Source organism: Volvox carteri, assembly GCF_000143455.1.
Source record: "Volvox carteri f. nagariensis unplaced genomic scaffold VOLCAscaffold_3, whole genome shotgun sequence".
Classification (NCBI taxonomy): domain Eukaryota; kingdom Viridiplantae; phylum Chlorophyta; class Chlorophyceae; order Chlamydomonadales; family Volvocaceae; genus Volvox; species Volvox carteri.
Window position 1 is genome coordinate 1,894,152 of NW_003307546.1, and position 20,083 is coordinate 1,914,234.

Here is a 20,083-nt window from a genome sequence, read left to right on the forward strand (position 1 = left end):
ACATTGGCAGCTCGTATGTGCTCCCCTAAGACAGAGGCAGCGGCGACAGCCAGCAAGTTTTTTATTATTTAACAGACCGGGGGATGGAGTTGTGTACGGCAAGGCGGGCGGCGGGTGGGCCTCAGCGATATCAGAGTCAAGGCGCGTGACGTGCCCAAACCTGCACAAACAGCAACGAAGCATGCACGGTATTCACTGCTGCCTCCACACACACAATTCATTTTTGCTTTTTGCAGCCGCAAAGCCAACCGGACTCGTCACCCGGTATCAAGGTTGCCAAAGCCGGTTTCGCGTCTGATACAAGACTGCGCCTATGCTGGCGGCATACACTTGGCGTGTTGAGTAATAAACATTGCGGCCGCCATCTTTTCACTCTCCGGTTTTGAGGCTTGCTTGGCGTTGTTCTTAATTAGGGTTCCTATTTTTGAGATTGCTGTTCGCCTGCTGTCTTGCGAGCATTCGCCTCGCAATTTGAAGGTCGTTGTTTCGCAGTCATCTCTTGCCATGCGGTCAAAGGTCAAAGGCCATTGACCGTGTCGTATGCGACCCTCGCATACCACGCACCTGGCACAGCCGCGCACCAAACTAAACTCCATCCCTCCTGCTCGGCTTCATGCACGGCTTCACGCCAGCGCTCGCAGGTCATTCTTTGCTCTTCGCTATTTGTCCTATTAACTGCTTTCTGCTTACAATAACGCGCTCGGGTAAGGTTTATGTATTAGTCGTGACAGGTCAAAAACTTCAGACCTTGCATTTTTGTGGCAAATTCGGACCAATATCAAATATCTCATGTTCCGTTTTCAAGTGTACTAATGATACATGTTCTGTCTGCTTAAGGTGCCGTTTATCAGGGTTAAGAAAACCCAACCCTATCTATGGTCGTTCACGACCGTCCAACAGCTAGGGCAGCAAGGGCTGCTGCACCGCGTCCCGACAGGTGCCGCTCTTTAGCACAAGCACCGCCTCGTTACCCTTTTGGCGTCGCCACCAAAAGCACTCTTGTGTATCTCTGGCTAGTTCCTCGGCCACCTCTCCGAAAGGGATTTGTAAAGGATCAACTTAGTTTTAAGAGTATGAAAAAACTCCAATTTAAGGAGTCAACTCTATAATAGTTTCTTTTAACATATTAGTTCTAGAAGATTTTACCGACATAATAGTTACTAAAACCGCCAGCTTGAAGTGGTGCAATCGAAGCAGAAAGCAACAACGTTTTGCGACGCAACAGTGTGAGATATGCAGGTATTTGACCCATCACGCGTTTTTTGTGGAATATTGCTCGCATTTTTCGCGTCCACATCTTTTCATCAAAGGCAGCGAGCTGCAGCGCTCGCGAGCGAATAAGCACTACCAAGCACTATCCCCTTCGGAAAAGCAACTTTGCGTTACCCTCGACTCTCCTATACATTCTCCTGGTTATGCCGGAAGAAAAGTTTTAGTCATGCTTATCAATCACTCCCGCAGAACTTTTCCTGCTTTAATTTGTCGTGCCATAGTTGTCGCTATCGTCTTCTTGCTTCCCGCTTTTTTTGCGTGAAATGGTGGAGGCCGCGGGAACTTGACTGGACCGCGCCTTGCTTTATCTATTACGGCTAAATCGATGCTGTTCCACAAAGCGCCCGACGAAAATTGGGTTTAGCTTCCACTAAACATTTCAATGACATTTAAATGAGGCCGCGCATATAGGCTTGCCCGCCCGCCCACCTGCACGTCACTGGGCGCAGGCACGTTAGGCACCGCCAACGACGCCACCAGCATTGGTCGTACGGAGGATGAAAAGGTGTAATCCGCCCACATATGCACATACACAACCCCCACACCCTCCTCCCGCCACAGCAAGTCGTACTGGCTAGATGACGTACGGTACGACACCCACAGCTGCTTGAGGCAGATGGGGGGCACGCCGCTACGGTCAACGGTAATGAAACCCGGCGGCAGGGAGATGCGCAGGGGGTGATCAGGTTCTTTGCCCGCGGCGGGAATCCAGCGGCGCACTGTCTCACCCGCCCTGAGGTCCCCGCGCTGCAGCAGCACGAAGGGGGAACTCCAGCCCAGCTGCCAGTTCTGCGGCAGCGGAGGCGGGACGACAGCGTCAGGCAAAGAGTGGCGAGGAGGGAGAAGAGTGGGAGAAGAGTGGGAGAAGAGTGGGAGAAGAGTGGGAGAAGAGTGGGAGAAGAGTGGGAGAAGAGTGGGGAGAAGAGTGGGGAGAGGGGTGAGGAGAATCATCATCAGCGCTGCAGGCCAGCAGCCGGACCATTAGGTATAAAGCCCTTTCTAAGTTTTAGCTGAGGGTCAATGACAGCCGGGCAGAGTGCTGGAGTAGGGCCCACGGCCCCTACGAATTTTGGCGAGGCTGAGGGAGAGGGGGAGCGGCCCCTCCCATTCCCCCTAAGACCTGACGGACCGATTTAATCACCACCTAATTTCACAACATGACCTTTCAGGGCTGTACGGCATTTGTCACGCAACCCGTCCGTCATTCTTCTCACACGACCCCTTAAGCCGGCCTGGGCGACACAATGCAAATTTAGCATTTCAGCACTGGCCCTGTACTACTACCCTATCACTCTCCACATGCCTGCGGCGCATTGTAGCAGCGCAGTCCGAAGGATCTTATAGCCCCCATCGCGCTGCTGAAATCGCCGTATTCGGCATCCGGCGAACTGGCGTGCTGCAGCCATAGCGCATGACCCAATTCGTGGAACCATAACCAGGGGTTATCCCACATGTCTCCCGCCAACCATGTGTACGAATAGCCGTACACGTTGGGGTTATCCGGCTTCGGGTCGATTGGTCCCGTAGTGGAGATGCCGGCCCAGGAGCAGTCCGATTCCTGCAGCATGACCGTTGGCCGTTGGCGTTGGCAGTTTGTGCCTGGTCCCAATGCGCAGAGTTTTTTGGACGGCATATACAAGTGCGTGCACAGCTGTAGTGATTGCGGTGGTTGTCAGCGGTTGGTTGATGGTTATGGGGGTTGCGGTGGTGATGGTGTAGGAGCGTGGTGAGGGTCTAGGGTCTTGTGGGGAAGGAGGAGAAAAGGTGAGCAAGTCCCGCTTTTGATTGCGGCTTTGTGTTTTTGTGTGAGTTCGTGGCAGAGGCGGAGGTTGTCGATGCCTGGAAGCGGGGCTTTGCGGCAAGGCGTGAAATGCGCTCCATAGAACGTCGTGTACCTGTGCAGTCTTACTAAAATAGGAAAGCATCAAAGTGTCGATCAGAATTTGAAGAAGAGGCGCATCCCTGCGTGCCCATGTTTCCGGGTTTTCCAAATTGTATGGGCAGGTCTGACCTTGCTTCCCATTACCATGATGCCATATCGCGCTGCCGTACCTGGAAGCCCTGATGACCTCTTGGCATAATCATGACCCGATGATTGTACTGGGACAGGTCGATGCTGAGCTTTTCGGTAGCATACTCCTCCAGCCAATAGAACCACCCATACGGGTTGGTTCCACGGCAACTGCTGACTGTCCAGTTGGGCCCCGAGCAAGGCATTAGGATCGGACCAACAACTGTAGTACCGTTCAAGTCCAGAAGCGTTCTACCGTAGGAACAAGTTTGCCAGTAGTCGGCCAGGTTGGTTGATCCGTCCCTCAGAAGATTCCACACCCCCTGTGTAAGGGACAGAGCAGTGACATTGTACAGAGCTGTGACACTGTACATTATCATCATGTATCATGTATACATTATTATCAGCTTGGACTATGATAGGTTGCGCTGGAGGTTAAAGCTGCACTCCGCATGAGCGGGGTCTGTACGGAAAGCGGAATCCAAACACCTATTATGCGAGCCCGAGAGGCGGTGGTATCCGCGATTAAGTCTCTCCGCAACAACAGATCTGGGTGGTCTCAATCGTGCCCATACCTGCGGAATATGCTATTTGTGCGTATGTGTTACATGGTTGGGGGTGCGTGACCCCATACCTGTAAGACTCCCCATACGAGCCGAAGGCCCAAGGGCAATACTACAACGCCTAAAAGCCACGGAGGACTGGAAAACACCGCATATGCTATTTGTCTGCCCGAACACATCCGTAGTTTGGAGGACTACCCTATGACCAGATCGAAGTGTCTTGCTTGACGCCGATTCACAAAAAAGGCGATTTGTACGGTAAGAGCAGCTGTCGAGGTCTTGCGGTGGGTAGAAGAGCCATGGCGAAGTGTTATGCTCGTGGTTTGGAGTGCCGGTTGACCAAATGGGGTGAGGCTGCTAGCGCACGCTTCCTGTTGCAGGGTGGTTTCCGGGCCAAGGTAGTCACCATATACAACCTACTCTTCCTCTGGCGCCTTACTGACCGGAACAGGAATGGCCCTGACAACACATCCCCGCTCTGTGACTGTCGGTTGATGGAAAGCTTTTGGTCGTGTTCACATTCGCCTGCTTTCTTTGGCTGAGACTGAAGGAGCGCGGCATACATGGCGCCATGCTGCGCGCTCTGAAGTCCTGTTACAGGAGAGCAGGTGTGCGCGTGAAAGCAAACGGTAGGTTGGGGAAACCTTAGGAAAACCTTTCGACTCTGTTTGAGGGGTCAAACAAGGCTGCCCCCTCAGCCCCACATTTTTATTCGGTATTTTCATTTCATTGAGGGCTTTGAGGAATACGTAAAGAGGCCGAAGATCGTATAGCGCCAATAGCTATGTGTGCCAATGGGTGGCCCACTGTTGATGGGTTGAGTGTTCCCCGAATTTCGGGGCCCGAAAGCTGTTCGCAGATGATCTGAATATGCTTGCTCACAATTACCGGCCCCTAGTGTGCCTTCTTCAGGCCCTCGCGGAGTGGTGCACAGCATTTGGCATGACCGTTCATATATCCGTATGTGTGAGGTTGTCTACTTCCACCCCAATCAAATTTGGCGTGCCTTAACCGTGAGCCTTGTGAAGGTCGGTATGCAGCGAGCAGTGGGAAACACTGTGCAGTTTGGAGAGATGCTGTGGGTTGGCAGGCCTGGGCATTTAGGGCTTCATTACGGGCCGGATGCCTTCGTTCAAATCCTGCACAGCGAGCCACACATCCCTGATAGCCAAGTTGCCGTAGGAAGGAACTGTTTCTGCCCAAGACAGTTCTCAAGTGTTTTCAAGTGCAAAGTAGATCCATTCTGTCGTATGGAATCCAGGTGTGGGGGCCACAGTTTATTCCCCAGGTCGTTGGACTACCACCCGACCCGCTTGGGCGTTCCTGCTACTTCGAAAGGTCTCTGGAGAATCGCATGGCCGAGCTGCAACGCACATTTCTGAAGCACCTTTTTGGGTTAGGGAGGATACCGATTAATCGTGTGGTGTTTAGGGAGCTTGGTCAATGGCCCCTCCACCTCCACTGGGCCTCACTTGTTTACCGCTTTTGGAACAGGGTTTTCCTTGCGAAGGCGACTGTGTTTCACAATGTTTTGCGTGAGGCGATACATCTTGCTGCGCGTTCTGATTATACTGCCACCAACTGGGTGCCATGATCCTAGGGGATCTCAGGTGCTTAGGCCATTTCTCGGCGCTGCATCCGGATTTAGATGAAGAGGGGAAGGTCAATTTCAATTCGTCGACCCGACCAAATTTGATTAGGTCATGGAAACTTTAAAGGATCGATGTCATGATGACTGGCAGAACCCCCGTCTTATCACTACACCCCGGGAATTTGTGTCGAACAACCGTAAGTTAAGATGTGCCGGCATACCCATTGGATGGGAACGCCGAAACACACGACGTGCTACATCCCTGCGAAGTCATACTTGTCACTGCTGGTTTTGCCTAGGGGCGTGGCCTTTGGAGGTTAGCCGACCCGGCGATCGGTCGCGCCAAGAGTGTTGGTGTGGGGTCTGTGGCAACAATAATGCAGTCGAAGATGAGTTTCACGTGCTGCTAGAGTGTCCCGCCTGCAAGGACTTGCGGGAAGGGCTCCTCAACCTAGGTATATGCCGGGCTGATATCGAGCCCCTGCATAATATGAGGTCTGTCATGGAGATAGATGATCAGCGCAGATCGTACACAACGTCTGGATGAGGCACGCACGCTGATTGCCAAGTAGTACGCCTGTGATGGGATTCATAAAACCTTTTCTCTTTTTTCATTTTTGTTTCTTCCTTTTTTACTACGCTAGAACTCGCGGAGGTCCATGAGCCTCCTGGGCCTTACGAGCTCTTGCGAGCTTGCAACATAACAGATAACAGCTTTTACGGCTCACGTGGACAAGACGTAAGTTCCAACTCATGTGGTCAGCAGCTAGTAATCATGCCATCCTATGTCCACCCCAAAGTTTGCATATGGCAGAGACACCTCAACCGATATCTTAGTTTGCATCCGTAGGAAACACACATAGTCTAAAGATATTGATCGCTAGATAATCCTATAAAAGATTTGCAGCCTTTACTAAGGAAATGGGGGAATGCAAAGGGGCCAAGCGACACCTACCTCTTTGGAAGTGGCTACACCGCCGCCCTTGTCGCACATATTCACAATAAATATGATTAATCTCAGGTCAGGCGCTACCCAGCGGAGATCGCCCAACACTCCCAAGGTATTGTCGAGAGGATTTTCCTTTGAGGCCACAGCCCCTCGGCGTTGTCGTCCAAAATTTACAGAGCTCTGCCTGATGCGTCCCTCCCTTTCAGCAAGCTGATGCTTGAGTAGTTCCGGGATAGCCGTCGTGCTCGCGCCCACCATGTCCAGATGCATAAGCTCCATGGCAAACAATATAAATAGGTGCCACATGATAGTCACTTTAAGGTAGACAGCATCGCCGGGACGATGCACAGCATTCAGCGCCACTGCCATAAAATAGCTAGTGGCCCCTCTGACGACCAATAGTCATAAGACTTGCAGATAATCTGGAGTCACTGCACGAATGTGCGAGAAGGATAGCTCACAATATTTTTCCCATTGTTAGATCAAATTCCCATTGGACTAGATACTGCATGCTTTGTTCGGCTTCCTTTTCCCTAACAAAAACTAGAGGCTGGTTTTGACGGCAGCATGCTGAATACAATATGGAGTCAATGTATGGCCGGATGCATCAGGACGCCGCATAGTATCATTATGTACGTACCATTTCGCACTGAGTGGTAGGCTTGTACGTCTAGACACCCTTTCGTACACCGGTTTCAAACAGAATGCAACGCCACGACGCTTTCCCTGGTGGGACAATTCCCTACGGTGCCGACTGCGGATTGCACACTCTATCACACAGTATCCATAAAGAAAGGCGAGCAGAGAATGCGCGTCCAGCAATCAACGCCGCCCCTCTTGGCAAACGTTTAAAACGCGCGGGGCGCTACCTCCTCCTCACATAAGAAGCTGATACTTGGCTGTTGATTCCAAATTCGCGCACAACCCTCTGAGAGCTCTACCTTAAGGATCAGGAACAAGCGCATGCGAGTCGGAGTAAAGAGTAAAGCCGCAGTCCGACGTCGAGCGCCCGCGCATCCTCCGACTAAATCGCGATTGCCTCGTTTCCCTCTTTCCAAATCTGAGGAAAATCCTTTTCAGTTCATGCATAGGAATCATGACTTTTCCATGAATTTACCACCCGCCGACCCGCCCGCCACGCATGTGACTGACGTTGCGGCCCTCCCAAAACCCTCTTAGGCCCTTTGACTACTACCTACAGCTACAGACCGAGCCAACGTTGACCAGTCGCTTTATATTATCTCGCTAAACGTGCATGTCTCAAATGGGTAGATACCACTGATGGAAAAAAACAACGGCATGTGCGGCTTCGATGTTGTTCTCCACGACGCAACGCAAGTAGAGATGGTTGACACCGCCGTTGGCCACCCCGCCCAAGGCCGCCATCGTCGGGCAAGAGAGGAAGGTGGCCGACTATGCTACACCGACATTGGTAGGTCCAAATTCCCTCCCAGTGGCCCGTGTTCAGTAACCCGTTCTCTGTCGGCCAGCCAGCCGAGGTCAGCCCCACGCACCCAGCGAAACCCAAGCGAAGCCCATTTATTACACCAGACCCCTCCTGGTTCACGTACACCGTACCAAGACAAGTCGGGTGTCGGCTTGCTCGAAGCCGGAAAAAGGGCGGGGACCCCCTGCATCCGTACAGGCCGGTAGCTATGGCGGCACGTGTGACAATTGATGTGTCAACGTGGTGGGAGCTGTGCTTGTTGCAGCAGTGCTGATGCTGTGGGAGCTATGCTTCCGCCCCACAGCCGCGAGCTTCATCGCGGCACACTGCAACTCTTCGGAGGCCTCGAGCATTGGCCAAGTAGTTGTACAAGCGAGCAGCTTGCGTACTTCATAGAGGAATGAAAGCAAATTTGTCGGCCTGCTGGTGGCATGTCGGAATGCCCGTGCGGGCAAATGGTACTGCAAGCTGGGTGTTCGACTTATAATACGCCGTCATCTTAGAATTCAATTGTAAGATACGCATATGAAGTCCGGTGCTGTCTGTGATGTTTATCCCCAAAGCGCCAGCGGCTTCAGCAGTCCGCCCCACAGCCGCGCGGCACACTGCAACTCTTCGGAGGCCCCGAGCATTTTCCAAAGTAGTTGTACAAACGAGCAGCCTGCGTACTTCATAGAGGAATGAAAGCAATTTGTCGGCCTTCTGGTGGCAAGTCGGAACGCCCGTGCGGCCAAATGGCAAGCTGGGTGTTCGAGTTATCATACGCTGTCATCTCAGAATTCAATTAGTAGATACGCGGCACTTTTTGAGATGAAATTTAGCCTGAGAGGCGTTGATGTGACTTTGACCTCGGTCGATGGAGGCCATTGTTTGTGCTCATACGGCCAAACTTGTTTGTGCTCATACGATTTTTGTTGGCTACAGACGAGATATTTTGCAATAGATAATGCATTATATTACCAATAACGCGTTTCAGCCGGGCGAAATATTATGTTTGGTCCGTTACACACACACACACACATCATCAATGCGCAACATTCTGCATCGCGCAGCCGCACCTTATCTTATACCCATCTAAGCAGCATAAGCCTGCGCGTTCCCTTACACGCGCACACGCAGAGGATATGCTGCACCGGGAAATAGCCATAAAAAACAAGGACTTCCTTCCGAACACAGCCACCGCAACCCCCGCACACTGCACATGGATAAATATACCCTGCAACAAGACAGACAGACAGACAGACAATGTTGCGATCAGTGCGTGGCGGGCACAGAAGCGCAGGGGTGGTTTCCTGGCACTAAACACAGGAGCATGTGCTGGATGATGTGACGAGCGAGTGCGCGTCAGAAAAGACTTTTGCAAATAATTACTGCACAAAAATGCGCAATCCCATGCGCAGCGCCATATATCCCATGCACAACTTCTCGACAAACCTGAATGCGCTGCACACACACTGCATATAGCTTTACATAGCAAAAAGATTTTGTACAACGTTTAATAAATTCGTACAGCTATAAATGTGTCGTTGAAAAAGAATACAATCGCACGAGTTAGATGATGATGCTGTGTTGCTAGCAACCTTTCCTTTTCCGGTTAAATCTCAAAACTCCTGCGACGGCGCATATCTAAATGGTTTCCAAATCCTTGGTACTCGAAACCCTCCCAAGCGCGAGCCCCCTGCTGAGGTCATAGCAGTATCGCATGCCCAGAGGCCACTGCTCCACGACCGCAAACCATGGGGGCCCCACAGACATGTTCACGGTTCATGCCGCAAGCCTGTTGGTTATCTCGTTACCTCGGGGCTAGCAGAGGTGCGCCAGTTCCGCAACTTCAATGCCGCGCCTTTCCTGCCCGCGGGGTCCCCCTCCTCACCCCCGCGCCCAGTTGTCCTGGGCAGCACAACCCCGGTGAGGGGTCACGTCCCTTGTTGCGCAAGAAAGGGTTGAATCTTCTCCCCGCTCTACCAATCTTCTCCTGCAGCTCAAGTCTTTTCAATCCTCCCTGCCACCATTGCTGGCCTCCTTTCTGTTCTATAGCTCCTGCTGTCCCTGCACTTGCTGCTGCTACTGCTGTCCCTGCACTTGCTGCTGCGACTGCTGCTGCTCGTCTGTTTGCTTGGCCCATGCGTGCTGCTGCTACTGCTGTTGTGTCCCGCGCTGCAAGTACAGCGGTAGATCCGTCTGCTGCTGTTGCTCCTGGTGTCGCTCCGGATACTGCCGCGGCCCACAGTAGCTCTGCCCTGACGCGGCCGGCAGCTCACCGACCCTGGGCTCCGAAACCTTCGTTTGCCTCAGCTCCGGAAAGGAAGAGGCGGCGCCCAGCAGTGCCCGTGGCGGGTACCCGGGTCCGCCCCCGGTGGAATGGTTGCCAGAGGGCTGCTCGCCCGGCCCGCTGACACCGCCCCGGCCTCCCGCTTCCGGCGAGCTCCCATGCGGGGCCACCTGGGGCCCGTACGGGACCTGCGGAGGCCCCGGAACGGGCGCGCTAACGCTAGAGCTCGTGCTTGGGGACATAGGCTGCGAACCATGCTGCTTTCCAGACGGCTGCTGCTCCTGCTGCTGCTCTTGCTGCTGCTCTTGCTGCTGCTCCTGCTGTTGCTCCTGCTGCTGCTCCTGCTGCTGCTCTTGCTGCTGCTCTTGCTGCTGCTGCTGCAATAACCTCGGTGGTGGCGGAGCGAGCGTCTGCAGCGCCCGCGTATACGACTCGTCCGGCGATTGGGGCCCTCCAACGGGAGGATAAGAGGTGTAAAGCGGGTATTCCGGCAGGCCTTGCTGGCTCAACCGGTGCGGCGGCGGCGGCGGCAGCAGGCCGTTGCTGGTGGTGTTGTTACAGCTGGTGTGGTGATGTTCATGCTGATGCTGGTGGTGGTGGTGGTGGTGATGCTGGTGTTGGTATTGGTGGTGATGGTGCGGCTGCAAGGACTGCTGTCGCTGTATGTGGTGGCGTGGCATGGCCGGCGGCGAGTCGCGTACCGAGGAGACCGCCAGACGGCTGCTGCCGCCGGTGCTGCCGCTACGATGCAAGACGCGCGCTGAGCCCGACATGCGCGGCGGCGGGTTGAGGTGGATAAACGGCGGCGGGAGCGGCGGCGGTGGCGGCCGCGGCTGCAGCCATGCTACTGCTTCACCTGGTTGTGACCCGGGGGAGCCGTGAAGGGAGCCCTGCGGCGAGTACGGATGCGGGTGAGGGTACGGCAGCGGCGGCGGATGCAGCCAGGGTGGTGCACCGGGTGCCGACGCGCGGCTCTGTGGGGAGCCTGGTGGATGAAAGTACGGCAGCATGGGGGCCACGTTCGCTGCCCGGCTCGGGGGGTTAGGAGAGTGTCGCGCCCGGGAGGTGGTGGGTGTGGGCGGCGACGGTCTGCTGCAGGACTGCCCCGACAGTTGCAACAGCGGCGCACAGGACTCTGGGGGACCAGAAGGGCCTGCGGAGTCCACCGCGACCGGCACTGGCAGTGAAGCGAGGCCACTAGCGGCGGCGGAGGGGGCTGCTGCCGCCGCCGCGGCGGCAGCGGCAATCGGACTGAAGGGCGAGGTGGACGAGGCCACTGGGGAGGGCATGTCCCCTAGGTCCGCCGCGGGACTGCTCGGCTTGGAGTTGCCTGGTGAAGCTCCAGCTCCCGGCACTTCCACAGCGAGTCCCCGTGAGGGCGCCAGGCTGGCAGAGCTGGGGCCTGCGGGTGCCGCCGCCGCCGCCGCCGCCGCCGCTGCTGCTGCTGGCACTGCTGCAGCCGGCGGGGACACCGGCAGTGGCGGTGGCATGAGGCCGCCGTGAACAATACCGCCAGTTCCGCTGCTGCGTCCGGCGCCGGCCCGACTTGCCCCCAGGCTGCTTGCGCGCCGCAGCCAGCCCATGGCAACACGAGCTCCGGCGGCGAAGCCCCAGATGGCCCCAGATGGCGACCCTGCTGCCACGATCTCCCCACCATGCGCCGTTACGCGCTCAGTGCCGCATGCGGGAGGTGGTTCCCCAGTATTAGGCGGGGACATGGGAAGCTGCATCTGCATGGGCGGCGGTCCGCTGTCCCTCTCCGAGTCCCTGCCGGGTGGGCTATACGATCCATCTTCAGCTGCCACTGCCGCTGCCGCCGCCGCTGCCGCCGCCGCTGCACCCGGCCCTAAGCTCCGTTGACGACTAAACATCGCTGCCACGAGGCCCCCTATCCGGTTCCCAAGCCTCCCATCCCCGCCGCTACCCAGTCGCAACGGACGCGGCGGAAGCACGCCGCCGCTGCAACGGTCGTCAACATAACGGGATACGGCAGATGCGGCGGCGTCGCCACCGCTGGCGCTGGCGGCCGCCCTGTCCGGCTGGCCCGGCACTCGGGCTGGGAAGGACGCCAGGCGGCCGAAGCGCGTCGGCGCGGAGGCGCGAGTTGGGTATTCTACACGATGATGATCCGAGAAGCGCTGGTAATAAAACTGCTGCTGCGGTTGCTGCTGCGGTTGCTGCTGGTGCTCTTGCTGCGGCCCCGAAACCACTGGCGTCATGCTCACCCCGCCGTACCCTGAATCCCCCTCTTCCGGGGCCTCCTGGATCACGCTAGCCTTCTGCCAGGTCGCCGCCGGGCTACGCAAACCGCCGGGCTGCCGGATGCCGTACCCCCCATTCACTCCGCCGCTGCCACCCTGCCGCTCCGAAGCGGGCGATCCGGAACTGCCCATGGCACCGCTCCCGGACGGAGAAAAGAAGGTGGACATAACAGCACTCGGCGATTCGTCAGGGTCGCGCACACTTGCGGGGATCGTTAACGGTGTTAGCGCTGGCCCCGGCGAAGGGGCCGTCATCACCGCCGACATGGACTGGCTGCGCATTTGATGAAACCTGGGAGGCTGTTGGGAATGAGCATGCAGGTGGGTATGTGGATGTGGATGTGGATGGTGCCAATGGTGATTATGGTGGGGTGAATGCCCGCCAGGGCTCGGTGCTTCCGTGACTCCCCCGCCGCCGCCGGCGCCGCTGCCGCTGCCGCCAGCGCCAGGTGCCCGCCACGAGTGCCGGTACTGCTGCCGCGGAAAACCAGCCGCTGCCCCTAACCCGCCGTCGGGTCCCGCTGTGCCGTACGCTGCTGCTGCCGCCGCCGCCGCCGCACTGTCCCCAAACGACCCTCCGCGGCTCAGAGCCACGGGCGCCGTTGCGGGAACCGCACTCGGTGATTGCTCTTCGGGGCACAGGAACCCGCCGATTTGCCCCGTAGAGGACACCAGCCGCAGCGCTGAGACGCCGGAAGCCTCCACCAAAAAGTGCGGTGCAGAGCCAGAGCGTGGGCCAGGACCCGGCCCAGGCCCTGCATGGGCGCCTGCCCTGTGCGGTTGCATAGGCATGCGCGCGCTGGACGCGGAGCGTACCCCCTCCGCGGCCTCCTGCTGCAGGAGGCTCCCTGCCGCCATGCAGACGGCGCTGTTCATGCTGCCTGCGCGTATGGCTCGCCCGCCGCTGGTCACGCCCAAGCTTGCCAGCTGGCCGGCAATGGCGGCAATGGTGCTGCTGTTGACGGAGGTGCGCCGATGTCGACGCCTCAGCTTGGAAAGAAAGGAATTGCGCAGGCCGCCCTGGTTGCTGGTGATGCTCTCGATGTCATCCGGCAGCCCGTTGCCGCCACGGCCACTCAGGGCTCTAGTTGCCATGGCGAGAAGCTGGCCATTGGTGAGCATCGGCGCCGCCACGTCCGGGTCTCCGGTAACACCCGCCGCGGGTGTGGCGCCGGTGGCGGAGGCATCGCCGCCGCCGTTGTCCTCACCATTGATGCGGCGATGGCTGCCGCCGTACCGGCCGCTGCGCAGGCCTTTGGTGTTGCCGCTGATGTTCGCCGCCGCCAGGAGGTTTCCCAGCGCCCCCGCCTGCCCCATGAACAGCTCATCGTCCATCCTTTCCAAGTAAGCTGTAAATTCCTTAATGTCCAGCCGGCCGTTGTTGTCCTTGTCAGCACCCCGGAAGATAATTTCGAGATACTTTTTATCTTCGTCAGTGAGCCGCTCGCCAACGTACTGCGTCAGCGTGTGGGCGAACAAACGAGGTTTTGCGAACTGGGTTTTGCAAATCTTAGATTGTATGAATGAAGCGGCATGTGCTGAACGAGGAGGGTGCGTCGGTGGGTCCGTGCGTGCATGTGGCGGGATGGGGCAGGTGGAGGTGGAAGGTAGCGGGCGGGTATAGGTAGGGACAAGTGATGATCGGAAGAAGTGTAATTTCCTTCAGCTCGATGGCGGAGTGAGTGGCCTAAGGGAAGGATTGTGACGAAGCCCTTCCGGGCGGGTGGGGCGGTCCGAACGGCGGGTCGGAGTGTGCCCACCCCACTGTCATCTCTCAGCAAACCCAATCTGAAAAAGGGCCCACCCGCATACCTGGAAGCTCCGCTCGACAGCTGTGAGCGTGAGGACACGGTCATCGTTACCCTCGCCCTCCTGAATGGCAAGCTGATGGAAGACGGACAACAGTTCCTTTTCGTCCGTTGCGGTGAGAAACTTCGTAAGGAACTCAGGAAAATCAACAACTGAATCCCCGTTGCTGTCCAGCTCGTACATGACAGCATCAAGCTCCTGGGGCGTGGGGCTGCCGCCCATCGCCTCCATGACGAAAAACAAGTCATCCTTTGTAAAGTAACCCTTATCTTCTGTGTCAAAAAGCTGAAACACCTCCTTCAGTAGCTCAACCTATGGCAGGAATAGGATTAAACAACCCTCATTCACCTGTACAAATCCACTAAACTGCCACGGTGGGCGTCGAACGTGGCTAAACAAGATCAATCCTAAGTGTTGAAACAGGTTTGACTCAAACTTCTCTTGCTTGACCCGCTTTATGATAAGGCTCCTCACGCCCTTACTACACGGAAGTGTATTTGCAAGCACAAGGCACGCACGCTCAACGATGCAATATAAACAAACTTTGATCGGACATTTAGCTTTCGCTGTCATGTCATTGCCTTGCTCCAGTTAGAACCGCATGAATAACACGTGCACAGTTGACAGCCCCCCATTTCCATTCAGCAAAACATACCTGTTGCACAGTAAGATGTGGCCAGTGCGCTCGAAGCTGTTCCCGTGGCCAGGCTCTGCGAGACCAAGGCTTTGCCTCGTTTTCAGCCTGCCGAGCAACGGTCTCCGGCGGAACTGCTGTCCTTGAGCTCTGAAGAGCTCGACGCAAAGACATCAGACCACTCCCTCCATTGGCTCGCCTCCTTCACGCCAACGGCGTGTCACCGAGTAGAGATGCAGATGCTAGTGTAAGCTTATGGCACGTGTATCACAATGTTAATGATAGATATGCAAAAATGTTATTTATTTGCCGGGGACTTCCCAGGTTTGACCATGTGAAAGTTGAACTGAAACATGTTCCAGTAGTACAATTTTCCCAACAAATGGTGCACTGTTTGCAAGCGATAGATTGTCAATTCCTTGGCCCATAATTAATTGCGTATTTAGTATAAGTTACCAGAGCTTATGATGTTTGTTCAATTTGTTCAAGTGTCTCAAGAATGACCACAGAGTCGCGCATGAAGCAGAAACAAGTCCATCAAGATGCAAATTGTACTCGCCTACATGGATGGCGGGTGCGGCCATCGCTCCAACCGCGCCGCATCCCGACTGCTTCTGTGATGGCGCAGCAGGCTCCGGAAGACGGGCCGTCCACTTCCGACTCCCACCACGATAGCTGGCCAACTCCATGGACCAGGCGGCATGTCGCCATTGGAGCTGCGGTCGCGCTGGGTGCAATGGCAGGAAGCGACCCCGTGCAAGCCGCGAAGACGGTAGATAATCCCAACAAAACCCCGCAGCTTCTGCCTCAACACAGCTCCATCTCTGTATGCAGTACCTGTTCACCTCCTCTGCTGCAAACTCACAAAGCGAGCCTTACGGCCATCATACATCATCTGCCGCGCCGGGGACTTGCCGGGGATTTGCCAAGCCGCGCTGCTGCCCCTACTTCAGTCATGCTTGCGTCACCTCTCATTTTTATGTGATGATCTTTTTCCATCCCATCCCGCCCTACCCGCGTCTTTGCTACGCCGCTGCCCCTACCCGTCTTTGACTAGGTGGTCCTTCGCGACGGTACGGAGGTGCAGGCGTTCGAGCACGGCATGACACTGGCCATCGTGGCCCTGCGCGGCTCCATCCCCGCCCAATGGACTCTGGACTTCCAGACTGCCATCGGGAAGTACTGCGGCTTCTCTTTGGATCAGAGAATGCAGCTGGCGGATATATTCAAGGTAGGTGAGGACGGGGGCTCCAGGGGGGGGGAGTCCAGAGGGGGGAAGCGCAGGGGTGCAGGGAAAGGGGTTGGGTTACCGGTGGAAGGAGTGTAAAAGTGAGAATGGGGAAGTTCTCACGGAAGCCCAGGGCGGCAGCACCTGCAACACGCACACCTCCGTGCATCCAGGGAGGTAAACACCGGATGACCCCGTTGAAACTGTTTTCGCTTCATCTTCGCAGCCCCACTGGAGACTCAACCCCCGTTCAATCTGTGCATCATCGCATTCCTGCCTCCCGCACAACGACCATTCCGTACCCCAAAAAATGGTTACCCTGCATTCGTTCGCTTAAACAGTCGTTCATTAAGACGTTCACCCTTTCGTTTAGGAGCTTTCCGACACCAGTGGGGAGAACAAGCGCAGTGCGGGGCTGGCGGACGTCATCACCCTGGGGGACATCTGGATGGGTGCCGCCATCCAGAGGGGGCTGCTGCAGCCCATCCCTGGAGCCACCTCCAGCCGCTGGTACCGCATGTTGCCGCAGCGACTGAGACAACTGGGGCACAGGAACGCGGCGGGAATGCCGGACCCTACAGGAGAAGTGTACGGTGCGCCGTACAGGTAGTTAATGCACGTGTGGAAGGGAGACAGATCTCACGGGGTTGGTGGTTCAGGGTTTTTGAACTGGGGTTGAAAACGCCGCGCCGCGGGATGATAAGGGTGCGGGGAGGGGGTGTTGACAGCGCCCCTTTGTCGGCCGGGGGAAGGGAGAGGAGTGCAATTGTGTAATCCGTAACTCTCCCTCGCCGCCACCCAATCGACCTTCTTTGATCTCCCCCCCCCCCAACACACACACACACATGCGCACCTGCGTCATCAGTGATTCCCCCTTAACTTATTCGCCGTGTTGCCGTGCCGCCTCCCTCGCCCCCTTCTCCCCTGTTTATTGAACGATGTATAACCCCCCGTCATTTAGGTGGGGCTGCACCCTTATAGCTTACCGCCGCGACCGCCTTCTTCGCCGCGGTGGTCGGCCCATTCTGGACTGGTGCGATCTGCTACAGCCGGCACTTGCGGGCCGTGTGGCCATGTTGGACTCGCCCAGGGAGCTGCTGGCTGCGGCAGTGCGGAGTCTGGCAGCAGAAAACGCGGGTTTGGGGGACGGAGGCGGCAGGGGGGTGGACGGGGGGAAGTCGGGGAGGGCTTGGGTGTCCGTCAACGCCAGCGCGCGGGAGCTGGCTGCCGCGGGTATCAGCGAGGAGGTGCTGCAGGTACGTGCAGTTCAGGAGGCGAAGCGTGGAGGGGGTTGGAAGTGAACACCGGGGTGAGCACCGGGTCGAAAATCAGTCGTGTTCTTGTTTCCGTGCTACCGTTTGAACTGCATACCACCGCTGCAAACTCGCACTCCTCCTCGAGGATCCTCCTCTTTTTGATGTGTTGTGTTTTTGTGGGCGCCCCCATTCCTCTGCTCCCACCACCACCACCACCACCACCACCATCACCACCGCCATCACCGCCACCCCGCCACCCAGGGTCGCGTGGCAGCCTTCCGGCGGCAGGTGCGGTTGTTCAGCAGTCAGGACCACGTGCGGGCGCTGCAGGCGGGGGATGTGTGGGCGGTGGTGGGCTACTCGCAGGAGCTGGTGCAGGTGGGTTGGGGCCCTGGGAATGGCGGATGAGGTAGGGGTAGGGTTGCTCACCGCCCCGGCACACCGCCCCGGCCCTCCCTTTTACCTGTGCAGACCTGAGCTGGTGCTTACCTACCACCCGCCCTAATGTCATGTCGCCACACACCCAAACCATCGCATGCGGTCGCATACTGGCCCCGGTCCCCGGCTGAAACCTCTTGACCTGCACACACCACGACCCTCGCCCTTCGTCACCTGCTCACCTGCAGCTGGCTGAGCGGTCTGGTAGCAGTATAGAGCTGCTGGCGCCGCTATCCGGGACTCAGCTGTGGGCGGATGTGTGGGCGGTGCCCGCGGGGGCCAGGGTGAGTGGGGGCCGCCGGGTGCGAGCCGTGTGGAGGGGGGGGAGAGAGGGGTTGGGTTTGGCGGAACGGGGTTGGAACGGGAGTTGCCCGGGTGGCCGTCGGAAGGGGGGGCAGTGGGGGCTTGTGGGTGTGTGGGGGCAAGGGTCAATAAGAGCCGTACTGGCTGGCTAGCTGGCTGACTGCAGGTTACGACACTTCACAACATCCCACACGTTCGCGAGTATGTTATCAGGGCCCAGAAGACCTTTTTTTCCTGGTCCAGGTCTGTTCCTATACCCCGCTCCCGGCCTCGGTCAACCTCACTGCGATGTTGACGATAGCTCGCTGCTGTGGCAGCGGTTGCAGACCGCCTGCTCGCATGCCGCCGCCGCTACCACAGCGGCACACCTGGTTTCATCTTTCCATCAAAAGCTTGCATGACAGCAGGACGGCAACCCCAGCCCCCCACCCCCTCGCCCACCCGCGTCGGCAGTGGATCCTTTTGACGCCGGCCGTAGCTTTCTTTTTTCCACATTCTTGCACCCTTCTGTAAAGCTCCCCCCTTCTATCTATCTATCAGTCCAACCAACCTCAACCCAAACCCCGCCACTGCTGCCCCCCACCCCCACCACCGGTGGGACGTCAGGGAGGTCACCGCCACAGTGGCCCCAGCCCGCTGCTTCCCGTGTGGATCGAGTTCACTTTGTCACCGGGGCGCATTACGGGTGAGGTGGCCGCCTGGCCCCGGGCGGGGTGGGGCCCCAGTCCCGCCAAAAGGGGAGACATACGTCCCCGCAGATTAGCACTGTTGACGCCCAAGCAAGAACTGCACGAGTCGCAAGCAACGGACGGAATGGTGGCCAAGGGAGAAATCGCTAACACATCACTTGCAAGAGCCTGCAGCACCCTGTATCTGTATTTGTACCGGACCGCGTCGAAGGGAAGGCCTTTTGGGATCAATCTCCATCCTGCACTACACTACCACCACGCCACTCTCCCTGGCTGCGGCGTCTGCAGTGTTTTCTGAGTGCTAGAGCTCCGTTAGTGCTTTCTTGCGACATGCGTCTCAACGTTTCCGTCCTTCCTACGCACCACTCGCCCGCAGGGCAGCCCAGTCTGAAGGGCGGTGCCCCGGCAGCGCTGCTACCCGCAACCCCCGAGCCCACCGATCCCGCAGCTACCCGCCTGCTGGCCGCGATACACGAACACCGCCGGCACCTGCTGGAGGCTCGTGCCGCAGCGGAAAGCCAGGGGCCGCTGGCAGCCGCACGCCGGGTGTCCCTGCTGAAGCCCTTTCTCAGTGACCCGTGGGTCAGTCATGCCTCTGGCGCCGGCCTAAATGGGGCCGGGAGTGGGGGCAAGCGGCACGATGTTGCAGGGGAGGAGAGCCATGGGGCAGCCATGGGGACGGTGGCGGCAGCGACTCCGACCCGTGGGTCCGTATTTCCATCCGTTGAGCTGCACCACGCCAATGGATACCTGCCTGCAGCGCCGTTGCTTGCGCGGAGCGAGTTTTTACTGCCGTTGCCTGATGAGGCTACGGCAGAGATGTACCGCAGGGTGCTGGGCGATATGACGAAGACAACACCAGCGGGAGCCTCCGCGTCCTGAGGGACAGGCGTCCATTGGTTGCTACCAGGTCTCCTACTTTGTTGCTATTACTTGGTGCTTACCAGATGCATGGTTGCTCGTTACTTGGTGCTTTGTTTCTGCCCTCTATCTATGTGAGGTGTCATATCCCCCGTTCGGCAACTGGGGCGCGAGTGGAGGGTTCTTAGGGCGTCGTTTTAGCGAGTCCGGTTGGTGGTTGCTTGTGTTTGCAAGACTCCCTCGCTTTGCTGGTCGTGGTATGACTGTTCATTGCTAAAATCCAACTAATAAATCTAATGGACTAGCATTATAATCTGACTAAAGTAAACTGGCTTGCAGGTGCTAGATTATAGGAGCTGGGGCTGGGACCCTGACCTCCCGTCAGGCAAGAGGGGGGCTGCAGGCGATGGACAAAACCTGGCCAGCGAGCAAGTGACCATGCACTCATGCGCGCACTGGTTCCTGTTGTTGAGGGAAAACAACAAGCACCCCACTGATA

General features: G+C 57.3%; 3 protein-coding genes across 3 annotated transcripts in view; 1 reads left to right on the forward strand and 2 right to left on the reverse strand.

Annotated features, from left to right (window-relative positions):
* VOLCADRAFT_86741 (uncharacterized protein) overlaps positions 1–6,755 on the reverse strand; it is a gene marked incomplete at both ends in the record, with an annotated part of 9,230 nt that extends 2,475 nt beyond the window's left edge. The window contains 3 exons of the mRNA XM_002946567.1: positions 1,702–2,061; positions 3,325–3,606; positions 6,393–6,755. Coding sequence (XP_002946613.1) covers positions 1,702–2,061; positions 3,325–3,606; positions 6,393–6,755 — 1,005 coding nt within the window. The remainder of the gene's footprint in view (positions 1–1,701; positions 2,062–3,324; positions 3,607–6,392) is intronic.
* Positions 6,756–13,707: 6,952 nt separating this feature from the next.
* camC (calmodulin-like protein CamC) lies at positions 13,708–14,478 on the reverse strand (the record flags this gene model as incomplete). The annotated part of the gene is made up of 2 exons (XM_002946568.1): positions 13,708–13,860; positions 14,215–14,478. Coding segments are annotated over 2 exons (417 nt in total), but the record flags the coding sequence as incomplete, so codon positions are not given.
* An 830-nt stretch (positions 14,479–15,308) lies between these two features.
* VOLCADRAFT_103032 (uncharacterized protein) lies at positions 15,309–19,926 on the forward strand (the record flags this gene model as incomplete). Its single annotated transcript, XM_002946401.1, has 9 exons — positions 15,309–15,383; positions 15,438–15,581; positions 15,867–16,040; positions 16,411–16,630; positions 17,019–17,293; positions 17,555–17,671; positions 17,920–18,015; positions 18,641–18,719; positions 19,100–19,926. 9 exons carry the CDS (start codon positions 15,309–15,311, stop codon positions 19,603–19,605), a joined length of 1,686 nt encoding a protein of 561 aa, XP_002946447.1. The 3' UTR covers positions 19,606–19,926.
* Positions 19,927–20,083: the final 157 nt, after the last annotated feature.